The 14768-nt window shown below is 36.6% G+C and overlaps 1 protein-coding gene across 2 annotated transcripts in view; it reads right to left on the bottom strand.

Annotated features, from left to right (window-relative positions):
* Positions 1 to 14768, bottom strand: part of ITGBL1 (integrin subunit beta like 1) — a 211372-nt gene that overhangs the window by 90197 nt on the left and 106407 nt on the right. For both annotated transcript variants that reach the window (XM_047084690.1, XM_047084745.1), the window contains one exon: positions 12491 to 12637. In XM_047084690.1, coding sequence (XP_046940646.1) covers positions 12491 to 12637 — 147 coding nt within the window. The remainder of the gene's footprint in view (positions 1 to 12490; positions 12638 to 14768) is intronic.

The raw sequence follows: 14768 nt of genomic DNA, 5'->3' as shown, positions 1-14768 counted from the left end.
AGCACTTTACATATGACCTCAAATATTTGCTATTTCATCCTTGAGACCATTCAAACCTTAAATGGCTCACAACTGTACTATGCCAGACCATTTGGTACTATTTACAAGCATCCACATGGCATGGATATTTTCAGCAGCATAGAGGCCAGAATTATTTAGAAACTTAAATAAGAAGCCAAAGAATCCCACCTTTCCTCCTTTATCCAAATAAAAGGCATCACATGAGAAAAAAATATTTATGGAGAACCAATATCTCATCCATCTTAACTGTTATATTCCAAATGAAAGGATGCCATAAGTGAAGAATACATTACTTCGTACCCCAAACAGTCACTCTGCAGAAAGCAGAGCCTAGAAGAATACTTGGCTAGTCACCTGATTCTCGTGAGGAATAGTCAGCTCTGTCTATCCAGTTAGCTATGCAAAACCAGAGAGTCTGTTGTGAAGGTGATTCAGAAAATAAAGGCATGGAGCCCATGAGAACAGACAGAAAATGTAAGCATCCAAATGAGTCAGAAGACAGTCAAGTTCACTTACTGTGGACAGAAAAGAAAGGAGAGGGAAAGTAGCCTAAAGAAGTTAAGTCCACAGTCACCATCAGGGTTTTGCTGCCACTTTAGCCTGTGACTTGCTAGCTCAGATACCTAGCTGGTGGCAGGGCCCACACTTAGAGTCACCTACCTCCATACCAATAACCTACTATCTTGCTTCATGACATGATGACCCTTTGCCATTTAAAACACATGGGTGTGACGAATGGATAAAGAAGATGTGATATATCTAGATAGATGATAGATAGATAGATAGATAGATAGATAGATAGATATCTCCTATATATAGCTATCTCCAATGGAATATTACTTAGCCATAAAAAAGAATCATATATCACCATTTGCAACAACGTGGATGGAACTAGAAGGTATTATGCTAAGCAAAATAAGTCAGTCAGAGAAAGACAAATACCATATGATTTCACTCATACGTGGAATTTAAGAAACAAAATAAACAAGCATGGGGGAAAAAAACAAAGACGCTGAGAGACAACAGACTCAGAGGGAACTATAGAGAACACACTGATGGTTATCAGAGGGGAGAGGAAGGGAAGATGGGTGGAATATGTGATGGGGATTAAGGAGTGAATTTGTCCTGATGAGCACTGGGTGTTGCATGCAAGTGTGGAATCACTAAGCTCTACACCTGAAACTAATATTATACTGTATGTTAACTAACTGGAATTTAAATAAAAACTCAAGAAAAAAATATTTTAAAAATAAAACACATGGGTATGTGTATAAATATCCAGTACAGGTAATGTGTCCCTCAAGATACTAATCTGGTCGCTAAAATCCTGTCATGTTACTACTTTGCTATCATGAATGACTTTTAATAAAACATCCACTTTTGATTTGTGCTTGTGTTTTCCTATTCTGTCAGTAAATAAGTAAACCTGATTTGAGAGGCAGGAAGGAGAGAGAAAGATACATGAGAGACACTAACATATTTGTCTCATTCACGGAAAGATCCGAATCTTGGTAACTGTAGTTATGTTAAACTTGGCATTTCAGCAATGACACGGTGGAGTGGGCACTAAGCAAGGTTAACCTGGCATTTCTATGACATCATTTTAGCATATTTACAATCTGTGTTTACAATGTGTGTCTTTCTTACTAACAGTTAACCTCCTAAGAAAATTATGAGAACAAGAGCTCTGCAAAGAAGTTGATTTTTCTGTCTCAAACCTATCACAACATGGGGAGAAGTGGGGGAGGGAGGATGACATTTGCCCCTAGGCTGTCACCCACTATTTTCTTTTTCTTTATTTATCATCAAAAGTGAATTTTCTTCTTGTTCCCTGCAAAATTTACTCTCTTGTTAAGTCAGTGTTTCAGTGTTTCTCTTCATGTGGTTCCCTCTACCTGGGACACACTTTTTTCAAAATCATTATCTGTCTAAGGCTACTCATCCCTACAGACTCAATTCCAGCTTCACTCACTTCATGAACCATATCTGCACCCAAATTTATTTAGAAAAGAGTATCTTCCTCCTCTTACTCTCAAGATACTCAATCCCCTTTACCACCACATTTTGTCACATTTACCACAAATACTTGGTGTAGAGAGCAGCAAACTTTTTCTACAAAGGACTAAATAGTGAACATTTTAGGCTATGTGTGCCATACATTCTCTGTGGCAGCTATTTAACTCTGCCATTATAACAAGAAAGCAGCCATATGCATACAAATGAGCTTGTCTGTGTTCTAATAAAACTTTATCTGTAAACACAGAGTGCAGGCCTCCTGGTCCTAGTTTCCTGACCTCTGGGTTAGCACAGAAATACAATGTAGGGTGGTCAGTAAAAATCAGGTTGATTAAATCTTGTAAACAACATCACTAATGAAAATAGGATGCATGGGTTAGCTATGTGCTATCATATGATTATATATTGAATACATCTATTATGCAAATATTGCACAAGGGCCAGTCCTATCAATTTTTAATAATAACTTATGTGTCCAAGAGGAAAATCATAGGGTTCTGATCAGCTATATGATCTTAAAGCCTAGACAAAATGATGAAATTCTGGCTCATTGGCTTTCTATTAAAAAGAAAATCTAGGGGCACCTGGGTGGCTCACTCGGCTAAGCATCCGACTTCGGCTCAGGTCATGATATCGCAGTTCGTGAGTTCGAGCCCCACGTCGGACTCTGTGCTGACAGCTTAGAGCCTTGAGCTTGTTTCAGATTCTGTGTCTCTCTCACTCTCTGCCCTTCCCCTGCTCATGCTCTCTCTCTCTCTCTCTCTCTCAAAAATAAACATTAAAAAAAAACATTTAAAAAGAAAATCTGTAGAGTATATGGTTCCGTGAAGATTATGGCTGATAGCCAGACCAGATTGTTTCTTATTAAAACTATCTGGTTTGCATTTTTATATTGAATAAAATTAAGTAAATAATTGCTAGAGCACCACACTACCTCTTTCACTATGTGTTTAGTGTTTTAATAGAAACAAATAAATAACTGTAGTAACAAAATAGTCATAGTTGTCACACATTTCATTTTAAGCTCACTGAAAGAAATTGGGATTGAATTCATGTTCAATTTTCTATTTTCATTTCAAATAGATTTTGACAATATTTGTTGCAGGCCTTATGAGGAAGTTTTCTTTGCCAAAGAATTTCACTGGTTTTCAATTTATCACATAAAAATTATGCAAAATGTAATAAAAATTGTCTATTTATTTGGATCGATTCCTATCTTTGACACAATATGCTCTGTTGCCATAGATAAAACATTTAAACAAGATCGTTGACTGGAACACACAAAAAATATTCACTCTATCTTGGAAGTGATACAGTATTCTGGACTACAGATTAGAAAAATCTCAGGTAATTAAAAAAATACTATGTAATTTTCCATTGAAATATCTTCTACCATCTTTTAAAAACTCAAAATTATTAACTTCAACTTCTGAATTTCTTCCTCTCCTCTAGGTTCTGTTGAATATAAAAATAGCAAGAAGAAAGGCAAGATAAAATAAAGAAGGGGGAATAAGGAACAAGGATAATTATTTACCCACTGGAAAAAGGAGTCCTTAAACAATCACCTTGTATGAGATTGTCATTTCTATGAAATTTGGTTCTTTTAAATTCTTTTTAGCAATTCACTTCAATATATGCAAATTATGCCTTTAGTGAACGCTGCTTTTTCATATAAATGAGAGATTTAACACTGGATTTAATCAGGGCCTTCCAGGAAGCCACCAGTTCTGGGCACCTGCGTCTTTGGCCTCCTTGAGGATAGAAAACGACCCAACACACAGAAGTCCCGGCACCTCATGGCAACACAGAGAAAGAATGCTGGAAGCATCATTTTTACTTCTCTCTGTATCCCAAACTATCTGTCTCTGCACTATCTTATAAAAAGTCATATAAATAACATTTACATTCCTGAGGTTTTGTGAAATATAGGATGCATATACAATTTCAGACATTCCAGTAAGTGTGCCTAAGTACAAAAAAAGCAAATAATAAACATGCTTTTCTCCTCCTAGGTACCATCCTACTATTAGGGGTCATTCCATGACAATAGAACTAAAAGCCATAGTAGACAGCACAATGTGCTCAGAGATCCACAGAAGACTGCCTGTGAGGATCCACAGACTGATTTGTCATCATTTAATATGACAAAATACAGCCTTGTTTCTGGCATGATTTGCCAATTCACTGATATTTTCCCCATTTGGTACATCTCTAAAAGCAGCTCCTTTCCTTCTGGATAAGGAAGAGTAAGACGTTAATGTTACAGGGTTATTTCTTCTTCTCCTTTGGCTGCGGTCCTTAACAACTATGTTTGAAATGCTATAATTTACCATGACTATTCCTCGAGCACCAGATGATGTAGTGATCAATCCATCTAAACACTTAGAACAGAGTAAATCTGAATCCTGCATGCTGTCTTGAAATACTGCGGGAAGAACACACTGGGTTCCCTTGTCTCTTGAAAACCGGGCATTTCTCACTGCAGCTAACTTATAATAAGATACTTAATTATGCCACTGAGAATTTTTAAAATAGAATCAAAAATCACAATAGGTGGTGTGGTGCTTAATTTAAATGTTTGGAGGTCTACTCTCTTCACAAATTTGTAAGTCCATAATACTGTATTGTTTGCTATAGGCACTATGCAGTACAGCAAATCTCTAGAACTTACTCGTCTTGTGTTGCTGTAATTTTATACCCATTAAACAAGTCCCCATTTCCCCCTCTGGCAACAACCACTCTATTCTCTGCTCCTATAAGTTTGACTATTGTAGACATCTCTCTCATGTTAAGTATCCCGAATGCAGGCACATACACACATACACACACGCATGTACCCACAATACAAATACACAAATACAAAGGGACACAAGGACATAATCTTGGATTGTGAGCAATTTAATCTGTGAGTATTCCACAAGATGAGCAAACATTTCTCATAAATTTTAACTTGACCAACGAGCGATGACTTGCAAATACCAGTAGTATGTGATGCCCAACATCACATGATCACAACTGAGCCAATAGTTCTTGGAATTCACTTTGATATATGAGTGTTTTGGATTAAAAGCATGTTTCCAGAACGAATTACGCTCACAAACCAAGGTTTTACTGTATTTGGAGGCATAGATATATTTATGACCTTGATTGTGGTGATGACATCATGGGTGTATACATATGTCCAAACTCAATGAATTGTTTACATTAAATATGTGCTATCTTTTGGTTTATCATTTATACTTCAATAAAGCTACAAAATAATTTAGTAAAAATATACAAAGATCCACCCTCCCAAACAAAGTCTTTAAAATATGTTCGTTGGAGGACTTTCCTTGTCTGTTCCAAAAAACATCTCTGCGCACATGAATGAGAAAAATTATGATTCAGTTGTCAAAAAAATCAGAGTAAAAATCACATAGGTTAAAAAAATACATGCCTAAAGGGAAACTTCTCTGATAAAATAAAACGAAAATTTAAAGATGTCTTTTGCCAGTAAAAGAGATAAATTATCTCTCAAATTGAAAAATCTCCAGATGGTGGGAATTTGGCATGCTATTATTCTTTGAAAGTATGTTTCTAGCTAAGGGAATTGAACCAACTTGCTTAATTCATTAATTAAAATGTACTAATTGATAAAAATGAGGACATAGTTTCTATTTTCTAAAAGCTACAATATTAAATAATTAGCTTTAATTTATCATTCTTCCTCTACTTCCCACTTTCCCTTGTGGGAGTAAATGCTTATGTGTGTTTAAGGACTAAAACATACGCAAAACCTCTTAGAACAAGTCTGATGAAAGAAAACCAAAGGGCAGAGAGGACAAGTAAAAACATGTGAGAACAGACCAAACAAAAAGATGACTTAGACACAAGGACAAATGATGATCCAAAAAGGCAAATACAGCAAACACAAGCTTCTGAATAATAATGTCTGTAGATACATCATTTGTTTGATGATTACAGAAGTCAATGAAAGGAGTTTGATAAATGGTGAGCCCATAAAACTAAGAGCAAAATGTATCAAGAACAGCTTAGTATTGCAGTTGTCACCATTGGTGAGTGAAGGGAACCTTTGCTATGTTCCTGGTAGGAGGGTATACTAGTCCACTTTTTCTAGAGAAAATGATTTGTTTGGGTAATTTTTTATTGAAAATATTTATTATATTGGTATACATTTAGATGTACATTCTACATCTAAGAAAAAATTGTGCAAATTTTCTGCTACAAGAATGTAAATTACAGCATTTAGAACTTGAACAAAGTAAGAGATGATTTAGATTATCTAATAGAGGAGGAATGATTAGATTTGTTTGCTACAACTATACTAGGCAATCTATACTATCGATACTATACCATACCATACCATACCATACCATACCAGACCATACCATACCAGACCATACCTTACTATGCCATAGATACTATACTACAACTATACTAGGGAACTATACTAGGTAATCTATACTATAAAGACTACACTATACTATATTAGACTGCTATACTATTCTATACCATACTATGCTATAGGTACTATACTACAACTATACTAGGGAATCTATACTATAGATAGTATACTATACTATACTATGCTATGCTATGCTATACTGTACTATACTATATCTTACTATGCTATAGATACTATACTACAACTATACAAGGTAATCTATACCATACTATATTATATTTTACTATGCTGTAGATACTATACTTGTACTATACTAGGGAATCTATAGATAGCATACGATACTATACTATACTGTAGATACCATAGTATAATATGCTATAGCTACTATACTGCAACTATACTAGGGAATTGATTATACTATACGATACTATATTATACATATTATACTACAACTATACTAGGATATCTATACTGTAGATTCTATACTACAGATACTACACTAAACTATATTAGGGAATCTATAGTATAAATCTATAGTATAAATGCTATACTATATTACTACTATATACTATCCTATCTTATACTATGCTATAGATACTATACTACAACTATGCTAGGGAATACGATGCAGCAACATCAACGATTTTGCATAAAAATGTTTTCAACAAGGGAACGTAGTCATTACATATTGCTCAACCAATTGGCATGTTAAAAGAACGAATACACGATCTAAAACAACAGTTCTGAAGTTGGACGGCTTGTAATAAAAGTTTGTATAAAAACTTGCAACTCTGGCACTTACTATGTAAGATGGCAAACTATTCAAATTTCCAGTTTCTTTTTCTGTAAAAAGAAGAATAATTATACATCCTACTTCATTGTGTTTGGGGGATATTAACAAATGACAATATATTCAATGTTCTTACCATTTTCCCTGTTGAAGAAGTACACATAAATGCTGTTCACAGAATAGCATAAATACATCATTTGTAAAATATACACATGAATATTGATAGTGATAAGATATGCATATGGTTATAAACCTCAACTGTTTTTTCTCCTGATCTCTTGGAGTTTAAGCATGATTTTTTGTGTTTGCTTGTTTGTTTCAACTTCATTCGCGAAATTTTGGATGTGCAAGAGTATGAGTCAGGAGTTTTGCAGTAACAAAAAACTGTAATATCTCAGCTGCTTAAGACAGCATTTGTGGTACAGTTCTTCAGGGGTCAGCAGAGGTCTCTTCAATCCTCATTCAGAGACCCCGCCTCCTGGATCAGCAACCATCTCAAACACTGCAAGTCCCCACACGGGGACAGGAGGGATGGCAAATCTCTCACTGCCTCTCAAACTTCTGCTCTGGAGTGACACACATCAATTTTGCTCACACGTTTTGGCCAAAGCCAGACACCTACTCAGAAGGAGAACCTCAATAAAAATAAAAATTTATTCTTAGGTCAAGGAGAATTTAAAAGTAATGTGTAGCCTATCAGAAGCCATTTCAAGTTTTTGAGCAGAACGCTGGTAGAAGACTAGAGAAAGTTATCTCCTAGCTCCAGTCCCTGGGAGCAGAAATTAGGATGAGTAACTGTGTATCCAAATCGACTAGATGAGAGTCCTCTAAACAAAGATATATATAGGCAATAAGGAATCGAAATCAAGGAGTAATAAGGGTGCCTGGGTGGCTCAGTCAGTTGAGTGTCTGACTCTTCATTTCAGCTCAGGTCATGATCTCACATCTGGCTCTGCGGAGTCTGCTTGGGATTGTCTCTTTCCCTCCCTCTCTGCCCCTCCCCCGCTTGCACTCTGTCTCTCTCAAAAATAAATACACTTAAAAAAAGCAATCAAGGGGCGCCTGGGTGGCGCAGTCGGTTAAGCGTCCGACTTCAGCCAGGTCACGATCTCGCGGTCCGGGAGTTCGAGCCCCGCGTCGGGCTCTGGGCTGATGGCTCAGAGCCTGGAGCCTGTTTCCGATTCTGTGTCTCCCTCTCTCTCTGCCCCTCCCCCATTCATGCTCTGTCTCTCTCTGTCCCAAAAATAAATAAACGTTGAAAAAAAAAAATTAAAAAAAAAAAAAGCAATCAAGGAGTAACAGGATTAATAGAGAGTTTAAGAGATTATCTAAATTATTCCCCTATTTTCAAGATGTAATGATCACACTTAGTCATCCCCAGCAGAAGCAAGTGATCTAATTTAATTTCTGGTGCACAAATGCCTTCACCTAGCCCCTCAGGTGGACTACACTGAGGAGCATCAATACATTCTGCTGGGAGAATTTTTTTTTCCTTGGCCCCAGCAAGCAAGCTGCTGAGGCTCTCCGTCTTGAGAACTGCTGGGCCCTGTAATTGCTTTCTTCACTCATGTAACCACAGCTGCAGTTGTCATTCATAAATGGCAAAACTAATCCTTTAAAAGTTTTCAGATTGGCCATTTGCTTTACAGCATCCAATGCCAATGAGTTTGCAGATGCAGCTGTGAGAAAAGAAGGGTCTCTGATCACTGGTCTGAGCATTGGACTGGCTCTCCTAAATCCTTGGTCTTCATTCTCAGAATCCTCATATTTTGTGATGGTTCCCTGGGAAATCACTCCACTCATCAATACCTTCCTTTCCCTGCAAGGACACTAGGGAAGCTTATTATTGATCTCTAAAGTACTCTAAAAAGCTTAAATGAAATAAAAAGTATCATAATTCTAGACATTTATTCAACTCCTTTTTAATAAAATAAACTTTAAATATGTGCTATAAATATGTAACTGATACATTAGTGACTGTCTAGGAAGTTAAGAGACAAATACGTGTTTGTCAGAGTTATCGAAGACTGACATCCACAATAATTAAAATCCACAGGACTTTTCTTGCACTAACACTGCGTTAAAAAATTTAGAGACAAATGAAAAACAACTGGTAATATGTAGAGAGTGATGTTCTATGTTTGAGAGATACCTTATATGCTTTTCTTATTTTTCTATCATATAATTTGTCACTTTTAACAATGAATGAATGGATGACAGTAGTGTGAGGGACATTAATTTTTAATCGTTGTTCCTTTAAAAGCATGACAGGCTTACTCAAGCTTTCTAATGACAATATTTTAAAGTGTTTTGTTGTTGTTGTTGTTGTTGTTGTTTTGTGAAAAAGAGAGAGAGTGGGGGGGAGAACAGAGAGAGAGGGAAAGAGAGAGAATCCCAAGCAGGCTCTGCACTGTCAGCACAGAGCCCAATGTAGGGCTTGAACCCATGAACCGTTAGATCATGACCCAAGCTGACATCAAGAGTCTGGATACTTAATCAACTGAGTCACTCAGGCACCCTGATGATATTTTATTAATGCAGACAGAACAGTAGTTCCCCTCTGGGGTTACTGGTGAAAATAGGGCAAGTCAGAAATAAAATCTCTGAAATGAAAATTTCCTTCTACCCATGCCCTAACCTTCTACTTATAACCATTAGGGATACATATCAGAGTATGGGAAAATACCTACAGAGCAAATAATCTTAAGGACTTTGTCTTCTACATAAAGAAAACTCTAAGTAGTCAAAAAGACAAATGATTACAAAGAATGGGAAGGATGTAAGGAAACTGCAACCCTCAGGCACTGCTGGTAGAAATGTAAAATGGTGTCACCACTTGAAAGACAGTTTAGCTGTACCTCAAAAAGTTAAACAGAGCTACCATATGACTCAGCAATTCCACTTTGACCTGTATGTCCAAGAGAAATTTAAACACATACCCGCACAAAAATTTATTTGTGAATGTTCATAGAACAGTATTCGTGATGGTCAAAAAGTAGAAACGACCCAAATGTCCACTAAGAGATGGATGGATAAATAAACGTGGAAATCCACACAAATGAATATTATCCAGCCAGCAAAAGAAATGACGTACACAGATAAACCCTGACAGCATTATGCTAAGTCAAAGAAAACCAAAGACAAACAGATCACATATTTTGAAATACCCAGATTAGGCAAATCCCTCGGGACAGGAAGTAGATCCGTGGTTTCTAGGGATTGAACAGAAAGGAGAATGGGGAGTGACTGGTGAGGAGGCACAGGACGGGATTTCTTTTAGTGGTGATGAAAATGCTCTGGAATGAGGTAGTGGTGAGGATTGCATAATTTTATAAATATACTGAAAACAGGGGTACCTGGGGGGCTCAGTTGGTTAAGCGGCCAACTCTTGGTTTCTGCTCAGGCTTACTGGCTCTCTCTCTCTCTCTCTCTCTCTCTCAAAATAAACAAACTTAAAATAAATAAACAAATATACTAAAACCCACTAAGTTGTATGCTTTAAAAGAGTGGATTTTATGGTATTTGAATTATATCTCAATAAAAAAATTCATTTCTCTGCAAAACTGCAAAACAAAATGAAATTTCTGGTCTAGCGTTCAGGTAAAAGAAAGTATTTCTCATTTTCCTCTTTCATGAACAAAATCTGTAATAATCTCAATGACTAGTTCCTCCAAAGGCATATTGCATATTAACTTTGCCATGTTCATGTGAGAGGTGAAATTGTTATTTCTTATTTTGATAAATGAAAATAATGGAACCAGCTTTCCTCTAGCTGCTTTTCTCCTCTTCCAGTGTGCCCCGATCTGGAACCAAGACCACACCTGAGGCTACGTGCCTTCTAAAACAGCATCAGCTTATTCAGCCATCTATTTACACAACGCTTTCTCAAAAGTCAACAACTTCCTCAGTGTAATGTTAATGAGTTTCAGAAATGTCAGTGGACAATTAAATGTCTCATTCAGAAAGTTTTGAGCAAATATCCAAACTTTTTTTTTTAGGAAGTGTACTCTTAATCTCGTTTATCTATTTTGCTCATCCCTGACCCCACCCCTCTAGCAATCATCAGTTTATTTTCTGTAAGAGTTAGTATTTCTCTCTCTCTCTCTCTCTCTTTTTTAATTTGCTCATTTGTTTTGTTTCTTAAATTCCACATGAGTGAAATCATATGCTATTTGTCTTTATCTGTCTGCCTTATTTCATTTAGTATAATACCCTATAGGTCCATCCCTGTTGTTGCAAATGGCAAGATCTCATTCTTTTTTATGGCTGAGTAAAATTCCATTGTATACATACATACATACATACCATTTCTTTATCCATTCATCCATTGATAGGTTGCTTCCATATCTTGGCTATTGTAAATAATGCCACAATAAACACAGTGGTGCATATATCTTTTTGAATTAGTGTTTTCATTTCCTTTGGGTAAATATACAGTAGTGGAAATACTGTATCATATGATAATTTCATTTTTAATTTTTTTACATTTTTAATTAAATTTCTATTTTCCACAGTGGCTGTACCAATCTGCATTCCCATCAACAGTGCACAAAGGTTCCCTTTTTTTCCCACATCCTCACCTACACTTGTTATTTCTTGTCTTTTTTATTGTAGCCATTCAGCTAGGTGTGAGATGATATCTCATTGTGGTTTTGATTTGTATTCCCCTGATGACGAGGGATGTTGAACATCTTTTCATGTGTCTGTTGGCCATCTGTATGTCTTTTTGGAAAAATGTCTGTTCAGATACTCTGGCCTTTTTCAAGTCAAATTATTTGTTTGAGGTTTTTTTGGTGTTGAGAGTGCAAGTTCTTTATATACTTTGAATACTAACCCCTCATGGATAGATCATTTGCAAATATCTTCTTCCTCTTCCTTTCAGTAGGTTACTTTTCTGTTTTGCCTGTTTTGTTTCCTGGGAAAAACTGGTTTTTTGTTATTGTTGTTGTTGCTGTTTTTAATGTAGCACTGAACTAAACTGAACTGAAATTGAACAGACCTCAAAGCTAAACTGATCACGTAAGAGCACGTAGGTGTGGGCATGTGTGTGCACCTGCACACATACAATAGAGAGGGAAAAAGAGAGAGATTATATTTCTCCATGTACTTTCAGTCATGCAAACTGGATGTATTATTAGTTCTGAAAAGACTAACCTTTCCATATTCAGGGATATCAGCTATCTGTTAAATAAGATATATATGAATTGAGTGCATTTGACTCATAGGAGGTGGTAACAGGCCTGAGAGCCCTCACTTACCCCTTCCAGAGCAAGGTAGATCCGAGCTTCCTTGGCACCTTCTGATGCTCTCCTCTGCTGACAGTGGGCAGGAACGTGGGTGCTCACACTTTTTCCCATACCAGCCTACTTTGCAGTCACATCTTCCACAATTACACTGTCCGTGACCTTCACAATGAGAGTATAAAAAATAAGAAAAAATAGACAATGAAGTCAGAAGTCAGAAATGAATGTTTTCTTTTCAACAGTGAATATCACAAATAGCCAGGATCTTCGTTAACACCATATTAAACATTAAAGCAAAGGCACATTTTTCTCAAGTTCTTTAATACCTGGTTTACATTGATTGATCATGAGGAGTAAAGAAAAGCAACAATTCCCTATAAGATAGATGGGTTTGTAGGGCTATAAACTTGAATCCATCAAAATCCAGGTGCTTGCGATTGCATTGGTCTGCTGGGGCCTAAATGGAGTATGTGATGGATTTGGTAATTAATTCATGTGGAGGAAAGCCATAGGAAATTGAAAACAATTTGCTTTTGAAACACGTCTTATCTTGTAGAGGCCCCCACACTTTATTTTCATTACCATTTTTCTACACACGACATGCTTAGCCTAGAGACGCTTAGTCTAAAACAAGTAACGTCTGTGGAGTTCACATTCCCTGAAGATCAATGTAGTATACACAAAAGAGGTCAGGAAAGATATTAAAGTTCTTTACACACGGTCACAGAGCCTGTAAAGAATTGTGATGAGCAGTGGCGTGGTAAAGCAAAAAAACAAACAAACAAAAAATGGCCTATGTTATCAATCAAATAAGTGGATCTAAATCCTGGTCCTGCTATCTATAGAGTAGGGCTGGTCAAATGTCAACTTCTCTGAGATTTAGCTTCTTCATATTTTTTTGAAGTTTATTTATTTATTTTGAGAGGCTGCGCATGAGCAGAAGAAAGGCAAAGAGAGAATTCTAGGCAGGCTCTGCACTGCAGGGCTCAAACTCATGAACCATGTGTGTGATCATAACCTGAGCTGAAACGGGACTCTTAACCAATGGAGCTGCCGAGGCGACCCTAGTTTCTTCATTTTTAAAGAAGATAATAAGGGGCGCCTGGGTGGCGCAGTCGGTTAAGCGTCCGACTTCAGCCAGGTCACGATCTCGCGGTCCGTGAGTTTGAGCCCCGCGTCGGGCTCTGGGCTGATGGCTCGGAGCCTGGAGCCTGTTTCCGATTCTGTGTCTCCCTCTCTCTCTGCCCCTCGCCCGTTCATGCTCTGTCTCTCTCTGTCCCAAAAATAAATAAACGTTAAAAAAAAAAATTTAAAGAAGATAATAATACATTATCCACATTTATCAGGAAGTACATAATATATCTTAAAATGCTACATAAAAATGAGCTATTGTTATTTTTATTCATTTGAGTCCACATATGTAAACAAGTAGGAATAGAAAGGAAAGCAACAGAGTTGAGCTTTCCTTAACTCCTAATCAGCATTCAGATATTCATTATTACAGATGCAGAACACTGGATTTCTATAATTGCTGCAAAAAATGCATGAAAGATTTTAAAGGAAGTGGAATTGTACTTTTTTTTAAGTAAATCAAAGATAATACTAATGAATGAAATTCCATGTCCTTTCGTTTTTGGCATCTGATATTAATATAAACCATACAATATGGAAACTGTCCTTCAGTGAAGACTAGTGTGTTTTCTCAATAGTCTGTGAGGTGTGTGGGCAGATATCTATCATTTGAGTTGGAAGAATTGGACAATCCACATATCTGGAAGCTTTTCACCACCTATTAACCTGGTTCGTCATGGAACGAATCATAAAATCATAGGTCAAAGTGGAATGAGATCTTAGGGATCACTGAATCCAAATTTTGCATTCAATGCTACATCCAATTCAACATACATTTATTGATCACTTACTATGTAACAGACTCTAAACAACAAATTGCTGTTGTCCTTAGTACTCTGCCTTTGAGATCATCATTTTAAAGGAAAAGAAAATTAAGATTGCTAATAAATATGTATCACATGTCAATGGGATCACTTAAACCTTCAAATATCAGAGTTTCTATTGTACTAGTTTAACTTATTGGCAGTTATATTCCAGAGGTTGTCGGACTCTGTGGCTCTTTGTTATTATGCTAGAAGTCCTTACCCTTCTTCTCAACCCTCATGTAATTTAAAGCCAAATTTCTAAACAGAGCCACATTGCAAAAACATAGATAAATAACAATGCTAAAACAGATTTCAACATTTGAAGTACAATGAATCCTGCTTTTTATAGAAGCCAA

The sequence above is a fragment of the Lynx rufus genome, unplaced genomic scaffold, assembly GCF_022079265.1.
Source record: "Lynx rufus isolate CCGP_SWC_20201006 ecotype Redwood Valley unplaced genomic scaffold, mLynRuf1.p SCAF_1, whole genome shotgun sequence".
In the NCBI taxonomy this organism is placed as follows: domain Eukaryota; kingdom Metazoa; phylum Chordata; class Mammalia; order Carnivora; family Felidae; genus Lynx; species Lynx rufus.
The sequence above is the reverse complement of the archived record's forward strand: the minus strand, read 5'-3'. Positions and strand labels throughout refer to the sequence as shown.